This window comes from Phalacrocorax aristotelis, chromosome 3, assembly GCF_949628215.1.
Source record: "Phalacrocorax aristotelis chromosome 3, bGulAri2.1, whole genome shotgun sequence".
Lineage (NCBI taxonomy): Eukaryota > Metazoa > Chordata > Aves > Suliformes > Phalacrocoracidae > Phalacrocorax > Phalacrocorax aristotelis.
In genome coordinates, this window is record NC_134278.1 from 88207734 (window position 1) to 88223060 (window position 15327).

General features: G+C 42.9%; 1 protein-coding gene across 2 annotated transcripts in view; it reads right to left on the reverse strand.

The window, feature by feature from the left end:
• The window catches only part of SPRED2 (sprouty related EVH1 domain containing 2), a 66492-nt gene that overhangs the window by 32793 nt on the left and 18372 nt on the right, over positions 1 to 15327 (reverse strand). The window contains exon 1 of one of the 2 annotated variants that reach the window (XM_075088395.1): positions 5356 to 5777. The exons of the other annotated variant lie outside the window; for it this stretch is intronic. Coding sequence (XP_074944496.1) covers positions 5356 to 5372 — 17 coding nt within the window. The 5' untranslated portion in view covers positions 5373 to 5777. Of the gene's footprint in view, positions 1 to 5355; positions 5778 to 15327 lie in introns of those variants that run through there. 2 annotated transcript variants of the gene reach the window in all.

Here is a 15327-nt window from a genome sequence, read left to right on the forward strand (position 1 = left end):
CCACGGTTGCATTACCTACAGCCTAGCTTTTACAAAGCATTTGTGTGTAAGAGACAGGTGACGTTTAAGGTGGATAGAAAAAGTGCTTTCCCCTAGCATGTGTGAACTGCATTGTAAAATGCGGCTGACACCATCCAGCTCTCTCCGACATGAGCCACATCACTTACAGCAACTGTGCAGCTGTGAAATCAATGGGGGACAAAGCCCTGAGCCTTGTTGTACACCTGGTGTGGGCTGCAATCCAGCATCCAGGACTAAATGGCAAGTAATTCCTTCATCAGTTAAGGCTTTAATTTTGCCAGTGTCTTTGTAAAAGGAGGGTCACATCTGAAGTCCAGAGCTCCCTTCCACCAGCCACTCTTCTTTTCCGCTTTGCTTCAAATGCAGCAACTGCAAATACCACGTCTGCAAAGTCTTGCAGCTAAAAATCCCAAAGGGGGGGGAGGAAGTCCAACCCACCACATTGAATACTTTCCTTGGAGTCACATTTAGCATCTAAAACATTTCCCAGACACCCTTCACAATTCAATAATATTTTTCTTCTAGCCAGGCTAGTTGACGAAAATATAAAAATCCACAGAAACGCAGCCATATGGCACTTTGGTATTTTCCTCCATTCTCAACTTTCCAGCTTACAGGGCCAGGAGAGACGCAGGTCTCAGACAGAAAGGTAACGGCATATAATGGGTTTCAAAAATATGGACTGCTGTCTTTAATGCATCAACATTCCCAGACCCCAGATTTCAGGGAAGAGCCGGAATAACAGCAGGAGGCTGCTCATGCAGCAGTGGCAGACATTGCGCTGTTCAGCTGAACTGAACCACAGACACTGAGCGCTTAAACACAATTTAAACTACCTGGATCCATGCAAATTTAACTTTATGATTACTGGGACATAACCTGTATTTGGCTGAGCTGGATGTATTTTACAGTGATCTTACTTTGCCCTCCGTGCCCAACAACTCCAACAGCTAAAGTCATCCAGTTCTGTCCTGGTGATTGCTGGAAATCATACTGCAAGGATCCTCTCTGGAGTTCATCCTGCAGCTGGGAAGTGATGCATTTTGATGGAAGTAATGAAAAACTGCTATTTCTGAGTCCTGCTTTCTTGATTTGATGCTTCATTCACAAACCTTCTAGCAAGGGTGAAATATCTGCAGATTATAACCAGCATTTTCTTCTTCAAAACCCTAACTTACCATTTTGTTAGAATGAAAACTTCTGAGTGCACGGAGCCATAGCAAAATACCATTTTAGATTTCCAGCAGATTTGAAGCTTTTTCATTAAATACCAGCAAGAAAAAAAAGTGCAACCCCTCTGGTCAGACCCAAAGTTAAAATGGAGCCTGTGTAAAACCATGGAAAACCTCCCAAAAGTTTTCGTCGCCCTCACCTCTGCACCACACCAGGAACACAAACCCACCGTATCTCTAGTATAGCAAATTTGCAACCCATATTTTTCTGTCTTTGAAATACAATACTGACAAACTAAAAAGGTATTTTGGGAAATTTTGGTTTCCACCTGGTCAGAGCAAATATAAGACAGTTCAATCTCCACACACCTTGCTCCAGTGATGCTGGCTGAGTCCTGCAGTAGGTCTGTCTTGGAGCACTTCATCTTAAACCGATAGTAACCATACACGCTCAGTTTCAGGATATTTCTCTCTCAACAAAATGAGAAAACTTTGCTGGCATTTAGCCTCTCCTCCTGGTTTCCCTCTGAAAATGGAAAGGAGTTTTATCTTCCAACTCCCCAATTCACACCTGGCCTCCAAATTGAGCTCAGCAGCACGTGTTCAGCTTGTACACTGACCATTTCACAAAAAAAAGGGAAAAAAAATATTATATTAACTCCAAGAACACTGTTGGCTGCAGCAGCGCAGAAGGTGGAAGAGGAAAATCCTGCCCCGAAGGAAGCGCTTGTGTAGGATTTGAAAATCACCACTGGTAAGTTATAAGACACGCACAGTTCTACCTGCATGTCCCACAAAGCACCCCAGAGCAGTAGTTTTGCATGAAGGTTATTCACTGCTGGGGGTTTTCCTGCTGGCTTAGTGCTGCCCAAAATCTTGTTGTGTGCAGCAAAAAAACCCAAACCAGCAGGGTGATCATTCCCGTGGGCTGTAAGGGGCCTGGATGCAGCAGGCATGCTCAAAGGCTCAAGCACCTTCAACTCTCAAAAGCTTGTTATCTTATATGACACATGGCCTCATGCAAGGAGCACAGCTCTGGGAGGCTGAGGCAAACCCAAATAAGTACCTTTTGATTTTATTTTTCATTCCTTGATGCCCTTCTGGCTCTAAAGCAGCCCCAAAAGCAGAATAAAGACAGGCCAGGTCCTCCATGGCTAGGTTATGCCCCTTCCCCAGCAAGCCTGGGTTGACTTCCAGCACTGCAGCCTGTCTGAAGAGCCTCATAATAAAGATTAACAGAAGTTTTGTTTGTTTGTTTGTTTTCAGAAGGAAAAGGACTTCTCAAAACACCAAGATACCTGCAACAATCCAGCCACCCGCCTCCACATCTCCCTTAAACGCTGAGGCAATGACAAAGGAACCCTTTCACCAAAATGTTTGTTAAACATTTACGGCCATTTTTATTGCGTTTTTGAGAAACAAATCTATCCTAACTTACTTGGATGGGATTTCACAATTGCATAATTATTTCAGACCCTTCCAGGAAGTACATGAAGAACACACATATATATACACATATAAAAAAATTAGTATGCATGTATATATGTATGTTATAGATATGTTTATATGTATAAATACATATATGTATGTGTAATTATATATATACAAATAAACATACATTATATATAATGTGGATATGAAATTTTTTTTTCTGTTTTTAGAAGTTTTTTCAAATGACACACACAAGCGCATAAGCTTCTGCTGTGACAGTAACTCTCACAGCACATTTTTACAATGTAGTGTTCCAACTAATTTAGATGCACTAACCCAGGGGACAATAGCAATTTTCTCCTGCAGACAGGGGTCTTGGCCTACACTCCTTACAGATCTGGTGTTAAAACCAGCAGGGTTTGGCACAGGCAGGGTAACATGACTACTGTTCACACAGCTGTAAGGGTTGGGTGTTTTAGCCCTGAATGGGCTAAACCTGTTTTTTTGGCCAGCATAACCTCTCCTCCTGTACCAGGTTTACCCAGAGATCCCCACAAAGTGCTGCATATGTGGGCAAAACCCCAAACAAACCAGCAAGTGGCTTTTTAGGCAAAAAAGCAGGCTTGCAAATATGCTGACAGGCAAGTAAAATCCACAGACACGGCTCGAGCGCACGGATTTTAAGGACTCTCCCCAGAAAGCAGCTTACTACAGAAACAATACTGCATTAAAATGGAAGTCTAACTGCATCAGGGGCAGATTAATTTACTACTCGTGGCCATATTGAAGCATCTACGTAACATACTGTTGAAATTGTGTTAGAGCTATCGAAACCCACAGCAAACCTTGCTACAAAAATACCCCCCAAATTCATTTTTTTTCCTAAAAGACAGCCACCACACCACTAGGAAACACACTAACGACAAAACCTTTAACGAACAACCAGTTAATGAAACCTCTTAAAAAAGAAAAAACACAGCAAACTTCTGTCTCAATGGAGAATTGAATTAACTCAGGGCCAGCCTCCTTTCAGCTTTGCACGGTGGCTGCTTTGTCACTGATTGCAAATTACAAGTTTGGGGTTTATTAAAAAAAAAATACTTCTCTTCAAATTTGTTTAATGGATCAATTCTGCAATAAATCATTACAGCTGCACATGACAGTATGTCTTGGAAAGTTGTAAGAAGTGGCATAACAGAAAAAGTCAGTTTAATAAGATAATGCGTTTGAATAATTTATCCTGCAGCTCATGAAGCTGGCATGTAGTACAGGCAAGAGCTGCACACTCAAGTCCTCCTATTTTTGTGCAAGGGTACAAAATATTAACAGATTTCAAGGAAAGCTAATTAGTATTATCATTTACTGTAATGAGAAAGGAAGTTGTTATTGCATGACAGATGGTGTTTGTTTTATATCACAGGCAGGATAAGCAAAAAGTGCGTAGAAGCTTAGCCAGCCAAACAGGTAGTTGCATGAGATCTGCATCCTGAATCGATTCCCCCCTCCTGAAAAAAGCCACAACCAAGTTCCTAATTTTTTTCTAACACATACTGACCATAAACACTCCATTACTGTTATCCTATGTTAGCTAACAAATGGCAATATTTAGCAAAAATAAGATATAAAACTAACAAGCACAGCAACTGCATTCCAGTTTTAGAAGTTTTACCGCCCTCCCTATTTTGTAAAATGAAACTAGATATTTGGTACCGCTCGCCAAAAATTACAGAGGAATGTAATGGAGAAATCTATTCAATTCACAAGAAGACGGGATTTCCACATGACCCTCTTCCTCACCCAGTGATTTTTTGCTGCCATGCTGTAGACCACTGTGATGCCCATGATGCCACCAAACATTTTGGCCAGATGAGGTATCCCATTACTCCCATGTCACATCACATTTTGCAGATTAAGTGCTACCCGTCCTAATGCAGCCATACCAGAGTGCTTATACCGTGTTTATCTTCAGCTACAGAATCGATACTCCAGAACAAAAAAATAATTATGTATGCACACAGACATACACCTAGTATTTGTGAAAAATCCAGTTTGCAAAGAAAAGAAAAAACCCAGAAATTCCTCACCTGAAGCAATGTGCATTTCCCCCCATTCTCCTCCATTTTGACAAGTGAAGAATATATTTATCCCCATGTAAACATCCTCCCTGACACGTACGATACAACTACAAAGGCTAGACAATATTTTGCAAATAAAAAAAAAAATAATTCTGTGACTCAGTTCCAGCTGAATCTATTTCAGAGGAGGGGGATGGAACAAGCAGGTTAACTGTGGTCTAAATATAACGGGTTTTTATCTTTTGCGAGGTAAATGCATTTAAAAAAAATATATAAAAGAAAAGAAGACATTCTTAACTACATCAAACCCAGCATGCCCATGGAGTTTGCCTTCCACGTCTCTTTAATCCTCCCCAACACCAATAAGCATCTGTGGAGAGGGACATAAAGGGAGCCAGCTTCCCAGGTAGCATCTATTTTTCTCTCTGTATTTAAGAGAGGGTGCACGTTAAACCATTACTTCTGAAAAAAACCCTGTATGTAATCATAAAAGAAAGCCTGTGTTTCACAGAAGAAGTCATACATATTCCCTGATATACTACAGGCTGATTTAGAAAAGATTCAGAAGGGCTGTGGGGGCAGATGAGGGGAGGTGGAGGAAAAAACCCACAGTAAAAAAATATGAAATTACACACAGTGAGAGCACACACACATACCTGCTGGGGGATGCCATTTCCTCTACATTTTACACCCAGGTTGCTCCGTTTTACCATCATTGCCACTACCAGCCTCCCGACAAAAAGGATCGGTGTCGGCTGTCCCACGTCCCAGCTGGCTGCTGCTGAGGAAGCGGCTTCCCCCCATGCGTGATTCAGTCTCCTTGAGAGATGTGCTGCATTGTACTGGGTGAGTCATCCCAGAGGTATTCTGCATATTACAGCCCTGGCCGGACCATTACTCATTTGCAACATCCTCCCAGCTTGGAGAGCACAAGCGCACGCACCGACCAAAGATCCTTGCTTCCCCACCCCGGTTATAGGCTGGAAAAAATATAAAATAATTACGATAACAACCACCATAAACTAATAACGGGGGTGTTCCACAGCAGCTGAAAGAGCAAACGTGCTGCTGAGAGGCTGCACCAGACTGACAGGCGCGTCACCCACTCACCCAGGACTGCAAACAGGTCCAAAGTTGAAAGTGGGCGTCATCTCCTCCAGTAACCCCGGCTGCACTTTACTCCCCAAAAGCTGCTAATGCAGTGCTGGGACCAAGGGTCCAAACAACTCAACAGGCTTGCGGGAAGCACTCAGCCCTCCCGATGTTCCTGTCTCCATTGCAGCTTTTAACAAGATTTTAAACACTTCCAGTTTGCAACAAGTTGGCACTTATAAATATATGCTTTGGGTCCTTGTATACCATACCTTTTGCAGGCAGCCCATGCAACCGAAGTGCCAACACAGCAAAATCCCTAGGCACGAGCTTCGTTTTGGGCAGTTGGTCAAGTGCTCCCTTGCTGCTCAAAAACTTTCCTAACCACTTTAACTCCTCACTCAGCCAGTGTCCCTCTCCTCACCTCCAAAAAAGTTATATGATCATCCCTACATGCCCTCTCATTTTTTTTAAAGCAGAAATGTTGCTCAAGAACTGCCTCAGCACCAACAATAAGAATAAAAATTGTGACACTGGGGCTCTGAAAGCAGCTTCTAAAAATACTTGCCCTGTTTCTGAACTAATCTACACTAATGATTAGGCAGGAGTGGGGGAAGAAAACTAATTTAAGTGTTTCCAGACTCAGTTGCTTCTGCCTTCCTTAACTCCAAACTGCTTTAACCTGAATTTGGTGCAAAAATCCCTTTTTCCCAGGATGGAGAAGGGTAGCTGAGGGGATGCTGCTTTTAGGGAAGCTGCATCCCCATTTTTCAGACATAGTAACCTAAACTCTTCAAGCTTGGACCACAGAAACACCAAGCTTGAGACGGTCACCGAGACTTGAACCCAGTTTCAGTGCATAGACACCAGGCTACACAGAGGACGCACAGGACACCTTGAGTCGCCAGAGCAGAAGTGCTTGTTCACTGCTTCTCTCCATCATCCAGCAAGCCTGTGTGCAGGTGTAGCTGCAAGCACCTATTTGCAGCTTGGCTAGATTTTGTCATGACAATGGACTCAAGCTACAGCCCAAAGCCAGGCTGAAGGCAACAGGCAGCATTTTAAGTTTGTTATAGTGGAATCAAGCAAAAGCTGTTTACCCTGTTTCAATATGCAACATAAAAAGGTCTTTAATTTATTGGGCAAAGGGTATTCTGTTTTGGTAGAATTGCATTTGCAACCACAGGGTTGCCGGTCAGAGCATTGTGCTAGCCAAGTAATTAAAAAAAAGGGTTGGGTTTTTTTTTTATTTTAATTACACACCCCCAGTCCACAACTCATCCTGCCTAGATGCACCAGGATTTGCTGCCCCTTGCTTTCCTCTTTAAGCTCTGTGGCAGCACTGCTATTACCCTCAAATGCTTAACAGCATCCACCCGCTCTATCCTCAGCTGTCTCCAGCAAGAAGTCAGCACACAAGTCCAAAGGAACATCAGCCAGAAAAATTAAAGAAAGATGCCTGGCCATTTTTGCTGCAAGTCCAGTTTCTAAAGTTTTTCTCCTGAGGGATGGGGGAAGATTAAATTAGCCTCCCAATGTAAGACAAAACTATCTTTGAATAAGCTGTGTTGTAATCATGTTTTGAAACAACAGCTTGAACGGTTACATCTTCCCAAAGCTTCCCTGTTTTCTTGCCTTCCCACTGCTCCACAGACCAGCCTGCCACTGGTCCTCTTAGAAACTCAAAGCACAGCACATGGCAAGACGTAGGACCGAGCACCAACATAAGGCAGCTTACAAAGGAACAGCATTAACAAACGTGATTCCAGCATTACACATTAAAAGATGCATTTACATGGAAATGCCATCATGCCATAAAGCTAACACAATTTTGCAGCTGCTGCAGGGTAGCTCTTGGCTCACGTGGCTGGCTGAGCCATGACTTGGGTATTTTCTAAGGCACCTGTTCGCCCGTCTGCTGGGACCAGGGGCATATAGGGAGAAACACTTTGCCTATGAAAATAAAGGACACAGAAAAGCTCTCCATTATAAATATTAGTGTGCTCCATCCACATGGATGCAATTGAAGCAAGTTATGCCCTAGCTCTCCATCTACACTGAGAAGCTGTTGCATCAGTCAAGAACCATCACCACCTAATTCAGTTGGCTTCAAGTCCTGCATCCAAGGGTTTTCTCTGAAGGGAAGCAGATATCAAGTCACCAGATAGTTGTGAGCATCAACTGAAACATTGGCTGAGTTCCTGCTTTTGCAAATATTCTTTAAACTTAAGGCTAAGCTAACAAACCTCAGCTCCAGGGTTGGCAATGCTGCCGCACTTTTTTTTTTTTTAAAATTATTATTTTCCCCCTTAAATACTGCCCTGTCCAGTATACCTTAGTGCACCCATCCTACTAGCTTAGTGCTACAGTGAAATATCCTCCAGAGCCTTTGTGCATTTCCTAGCTTCGACTGGTAATATGTGAACATTTTCCCCAGTTCCCAGTGGGATGCACACTGCTACAGGGTTTTGCTATTAGAAATCTAAAGTAAACATTGCAACTGAAGAGCCAACAAGGCGGTGGATCTGCTTTCCGCTGCTTGCTGGCCAACTACAAGCATGGTTCAAAGAGCTGACACTGTGGTTGGAGCAAGAAGAGCCCATTTTCACTGTAGCTGCTGGAATATTTGTGATTAAGAGAATGAAATTCAGTCACCTTGTTAATGCCAGTGATATTAACAGGCTGAACTTCTGCAGCACAATGTTAACCCAGCACACAAGATCAAGCCCTGACAGCTTACGAACCAGGTAAAAAGATGTTTCAGCATGTAATTTCAGTGTAGCATAGACTTCTGAGTATCTGCAGCCCCAGGTCTGTGTAGGACACTCTGAAACTTGGAATGTCTCATCATCTGGGAACACCAGACAACCTACCTTAGGTGTAGCATTCAAGATTTGCTATAGCAATATTGCCTAAACATTGCTTACTGTGACTTGTGAGGGGTAAAGAAGGGTCCTTTTCTCCATTTTTGTTTTAATTTAAACAAACAAACCAACAAAAATAAAACTCGAAAGACTTTACAGACATGGTCAGTATAGCTTTTTGTCCAGCACTTCAGAGTCACCCATTTCATTCATGCTGTCCTTGTTGCCCACAAGTTTTCCTGCATACTGTATTCATTCAATTCACGTTGTAGGGAAGGGCTGGAAGTATAGCAGAAGTAGGAAAAAGGGCAGAAAAGCCGATCCTTAGGAATGACTTCAAACTTTTTATTATGTGCTTGGGGATGCTGAATATTCAAGGAGCACTGAAATGCTCCTCCCTACCTACCATTACCATGCTTTCCCTATTTTCCGTGAAACTGGAGTAAGGCTTTCCCATGCTGCACATCTCAGCCAGCACAAAAGCAAGGTATTATTAAAAAGTACAGCTGAACAGCACTTCAGCAGTTGAGGGACCTGCTGGGGAATAGATGGTCCATAGAAGCCCATGCAGGAGCAGTTCTGGTCACAGCACAGCTCAATTCTGCTTATGGATTTCTCAGTATAGACTTCACTCAGATGTTAAGCATTACTGAGCATGACGCCTTCCTAACACAAACGCACCCCGAGTACACTCCAGTAAAAGTAATGAAAGAGGAAAGCTACAGTATTTAATCTTTTGTAGACATCATCTGATCTGAAACAGAGAAGATCCATCTCTTTTTGCAGTTGGTTCTGGGAAACTGCAAGCCACCAGCACAGTGTGAGCATCTTGCCATTAACACCCAGCAGCAAGCGTTTTGCAGCTCAGGGCCCAGGCTGGAAGACCATCGTCCTAGCTGGACTAGTGCAGGTGTCCCTTTGGCACCAGATCATTACTATAGTATAACCCCAGGTCCTAGAGGAGGCATAACCTATTTATAAATTACAGAGATGCTAAATGAGCATGGCAAGTTGGAGGCAGCATTTCTTTGCCATTTCAAACTGTGCAAACCAAGGCAACACTTTATATATCGGTTTAAGAAGTCCATTCCAGGTGACTGACAGCTTGCAAAACCCACTTTTCTTTTCTGTGTGTTTTAAATCTGAGACCTTAGACAGATGCGTCATTCTCATAAATTAATGGACCTTTGTACATAGGGATGACAATAAAAAAAAAAAGACCCCAGCATAGATGGGTATTTCCATCCAGGATGCAGAAAGGTTCTGGGTGGAGGCCACGTGGATTTCATTTTCCTGCTGACAGATCAAAGGAAAGCCGCTGAGAGCATCTAACTTGACTCTAAATAAACATCCATGACCAGAAGAGAGGTTACACAAATGACATGCACCAAGCTCCTCCACGCCGGAAAAGCCTTGTTTGCTTTTCTTCTAATTAAACCCTTCCTCCATAGCTCCTAATTGATACCTGGACAAACAGCTGTCATATACTCCAGGAAACTGAACCCTGTACTTTGCACTCATGTAACACAGTCTTGATCATCACAGGGCTGGCTGTGAATTTTTATTTTCTTGATAAAAACTGGTTAAAAAAAAAGCACTGGTAAAGCCCCAAGACCTTCCTCCTTCCTTTTTTTGCACTTAAATACTTAGTTCAAAGGAGAGGCGCTCTTGATGTCCTGCCTGTCCAAGGTTTGCATCTGAATTTGTGCTTTTCTTGCACCAGCATTGGTATCTCCTAGATGGGTCAGATTGCAGAGCTCAACCGCCTGAAGAGCTCCTTGACTCTACGAGCCAAGATCAATCACTGCTGCAGATGGATTCATAGGTCTGAGCCCTTCACAAAACCAATCACTCATAACGCAAGCTGAAGAGCTTGATTTGGCTGGTTGTTCCTAAATCAAACTTTTGTTTCATTTCAGCTTTAATCTAGACATCCCTAATTAAAAAATACCTGTTTGTTTTTGTTTTTTTTTAAAGTGTGAATCTTTTTTAAACTTCTGACCATTGCATCTTTGCTTTCCCTTTCAGTAGGATAAATTTTTTTCCTGGGCAAGTACTCCCAGACTAATTATGTGTACACCAGACTAAATATATCCAGTTTCTTGTCTTCTCCAATTTCTTCTTTCTAGATTTCAGGTCACTCTTTCTGCTCTTTCCGAGGGTTGGCACTACCTTTTCGCAAAGCCCTCGTGTGAGGACTCAATACTTCATGCTAAAAGCCCCTTCAAAGGCAGCAAGGTACAGCAGACCACAAGGCAAGCACCATGAGTCACCCTTTATGCACCCATGTTTCTGAATCCACTAAAACCTTCCATAAAACCGTGTTGACCAGCTCCAAGCTCATACACTCAAGTTGATGTTGACAGCCTCCTCTCAGCCAGATCCCTGTTTTGCTGGGGACTGACTTAATCTGACTAGCTTAAATTTTCGAGATCATTCTGCCTCTCCCCTAAGAGCTAGTAAAACATTATCTTGCCCTTAAAACGTACCTTGTCCAGCTCTTTCTACTGCTCTTGGGAAGAAGCTGCTGTTTTACAGCCTTAAAGGAAGATGTTTAATGCTTATGACTCTGCCTTGATTCTTAGTAGTGTAGGAATTATTTTATTGTTAATTTAGGGTACTGATCCTTGCAGTCTGCCTCTTCTGGAGCACAGAAAAAATACGGGGCAGGTTTCCCCTCATGAACAGAGTATGCCTGCCCTGTACCAGGAACCCTGGCATTAACTATCGCACAGCTTTCTGATGTTATTTAAATCCTATAGTGACCAGAGATTTCTCACCAATACCTTCAGTTTCCTGCAGCCAACTGTGCTCATCTCCCAACCTCTGCTTTGTTCTCCCTGCAGCCAGCTTTCCTGTTTACATCTCTGCCACCGCTTCCCTTGCAAAGCAGAAGGGCTTTGGAAAAAGCACAAACAAACAAGCGTTTCCTCAAGCTGCAGGGACTTGTGTGCCTCTCTTCCCACCACCATCCTTCACCCGGTCACAAGCATCACTCACATTTAATGACTTGTATTTCCTGTGCTCTGTTTTAATAGACAGATCTTTTAAATGCTAGAAGATACAGTGGTGTGAAGTGCCCACTGAATACATTACTGGCGGGAGCAATTTTGGTCACATAAGGCAGAGAAGTCAGTCAGTGAAGACCACCTTAGGGTCATCCAATATTCTCAATCTCATAGGTGAGAATGAGCTATACCACATGGTGCCTGTTTGTGTTTTCATGTCAATTCCTTCTAAAAAGGTTAAGTTTTAGGTATGTCTGTCTAGGGACAGTCACCATCCTCTGGCATATCTGAGGGTGACTCCCTCAGAAGCCTGACATGGTCTTTCCTTTGAGCAGCATAGATGGCGAAGGAGCTTCTTACCCTGTTCCCGTGAGGGTTTTGGTGCACTCATTATCAGCTGGAAGCTGCAATCTCAGATTTTCTGAGTTTAATTGGGGAATACTTGCCCCACGCAAGGCCAAAAAAGCTGCTAAGCTTAGAAAATCCATAGTAACAGCTTATGCAAGTCTATTCATTAAACAGGCCTTAACACTCTGTTTAAAAACATCAAAAAAAAAAAAAAGAATACTGAAGAAAAGCAACATTACCTTCTTGCTGAAGACCTGTGAGAAGAAAATATTTATCTTTTATCTTTGAGCAAAGCTCCATCTATACCTTGCCCAGCCCCAATAAATTATTAAGGTTTCTACTAAGGTTCCTGTTATTTCTATTCCTTTAGAAAGCAGGAAGAAGACATACCCTGATTTTTTTCCAGCTTCCTGCTTGTTTTTCACTGTCTCAAACTGCATTACAAGCACTCTACGCGCGTTCAGCAGATGATAATGGAACCACAAGTGTTTATCTCAATCCAAAATAGCTTACTTTTCTCCCCTTAAACTCAGATTTAACTAGGGTTTTAATTCCTGTTTACCAAGGATGCAAAATCGACAGGAGGGTACATTGAAGGATAACTGTGCACTTCCACTAACTTGGTTTTCTTTTTCCTTAAGGTGGTTTCATCCAGTTATGAGTCTCTGGCTTCCTTGCTTAGGATTTACCTGCCTGCTATGTCCTCTAATATCTTTTATTAGAAAGGAAGAGCCTTGGTCTGAAGATGGGTCTCCGCTGCATTCATGCAAAGGGAGGGCAGCTCTGCACCCAGCACTCCAGCGGGATGTTTTGGCTCCCAGACAAGACAGCAGCGGAAGCGCAACGTGCCAAGACTGCTCTGCAAGGCCTTGTTGTCCACTAGAAATTAATATTCAGAGAAAACAGCGATGGTGTTTCAGCATGCTAAGCAAGAGAAATAGGCACACGTTGCCCAGAAGTAAGCTGAATACAAGCTTTGCTAAACAATTCGCACCATGATGAGAAATCACAAGCTGTCAAGCTGTGTGGAAAAAAAACCCCAAAACAAAATCAAAAACCAACCCAATCCCCAAAAACCACCCTCAACCCCTCCCCAGCTTTTCTAAGTCCGATCAAGTGCTATTTCCAATAATAATATGCAAGGTGGGACAAGGGGCTATTCAAAAGGTTATGCCATGAAGGATCAGCAAGCTGCTGGTTCATCCAGGGATAACACCATGATAAGGCAGATGCCCAACCCATGTTCCCTCCACTATGGGGACAGCCCTGGAGGAGCTACCAGGCCAATGTTGTAAAGATGCTGTGGATATCAATGCAATCCAGGGTGTGCCACAGAAACCCAAGGCGGTGCCAGCACAAGTGTTGAGTTACAGGCAGCGTAACAGACCCAGCTTCAGTGGATTCAGTGACAAGAGTCAAGATGATGACAGTTCCATCCGAAATAGAAAGCCAAGGTAGAAAGCCAGCTACCCGTCCCAATCCAGTGCTCTCTCTTGGAGATGCGTGGATGTTGCATGCCATCAATTTTGAGGTAGAAGGGAGAAATCCCATCCTCGCTTCAGCCTGTCCAGATGCACTCGGGCAGTAATAAGTCCATAGAGAATTTTGGAGTTGAGTTCCCATCCACTACACGCATGCACGTTTTAGGAGGAATATATTTAAATGCATATTTAAAAACTGAGCTGAGATTAGCTACAAGTAACAAACGTTAGTATTGTAGAGGCTGAAAAGATTGCCTCCATCCCGTTATAAGAAGGCAACACAAGAGCTGGATGTAGAAAACAGGCACTTCTCTGTTGACTAATAGCCAATGCTCACCTTGCTAATAAATCAGCTGTGGCTGTCTCAAAACAAGCTCTAGGTGTAGCAACATTCCTCTTCTAGGAGTCTAGGTAACACTTGGACAGGAGACTCCAGATGCACTTACAACCAAATAAATGGAGTTTAGCTGAAACAATGCTTCGCCAAAATCAACACAAAGACAGTGACCTCTGGAATTTGGGGCTACTTGCAGATGTCCTAAAGGATGCCATCGACTAAGTCATACAAAAGGTACTTTAACCCCTGGCAGTGATTCATCTAGATATTTTTGCTAGCAAAAAGCCTTATTACTGAGGAAGAGTTTCCTATTATTTGCAGGAAAATTCAGAAGAGAACAAGTAGATACTAATTTGTTAAAGAGACAGATAAACATGTACAGGAAATACTTCTATGAAAGTCCTGATCCTCTGAAGATTAATAATCTACAGTACTGGAGACAAAACCATGAGACTGAGGAAATAAGCTAACTATAAAAACAGGAAGAAGTGGAAGTTTATTTTTTTTTAAATGTTATTTTGAGGGAATATTTGTTTTTCTGAAGCTTAAGATACCACAAAAGCCTCCATCTGCAGACCACACTATTCTCTATACAAAAGCAGCTGCAGAGAGTTTCCTCACCCAGGTCCCCAGAGCTGTCAGTCTGGGGAAGCCATCCTGCACATTACGGATCAGCTGCCTCCCTAACCAACATTGTTATTCAGTTTACACCTCATTTAAAGTCATTACAAGTCACTGAAAGGGCTGTCGCTGTGTGGACAATGTTCTGTAGGTGATACCAATAAATCAAGTTATTTTGCTGTTGTGTTTCCCCCCACAGACACAGCATGAAAGTGCTCCCTCCAGATACGTATTTTGGTATATTTACTGTAATACTTGATATTAAGCTATTACTAGTTGGAAATGAAGGGTTTTGCCGCAAACAGAAACTATCAGGAAAAGCTGTTCTGGACTCTCCTGCCTTGGTTTTTATTAAGATCAAAATAAAACTACCATTGCCATGAATTACAGTCCCTCCAAGGATGCAGCAGGGATGTGCTGAAGCCAACCACCGCTTCTGCAGCAACTTGGTGGCACAACTATTTTCAGACCATTGCAAGTCACCTAAGCTGAGCAGACACAACTGCTTTGTCTGGAGGCACTAACCTTTCCTTCCATCCCAGAAAAGTCTCGTGCTAGCTCATGGTGGCATCACAAGGAACCCTCAGACTCACGTCACATCTTATACACAAGTTATCTTACTTAAGTGAGTAAGCCTGAGGCACAGCACTGCCCAGGGGTCTTCTGCCATTAAAGGAGGTAGGGACAGTAGGGGACAGGGACACCACATCCATTTGTCCTCACCCAGGAACTTTTTGAAGCAACTTCTCCACCTCCTTCTTGCAAAAGCCTGCAAAAAATCTAGATCATTCCCACTGCAAACAATGCTACACAGATGTATGGAATGCCACTCAAATAGCTGCACTAAGCTCACATCTGTCTGCAGAATTCCCAGAGC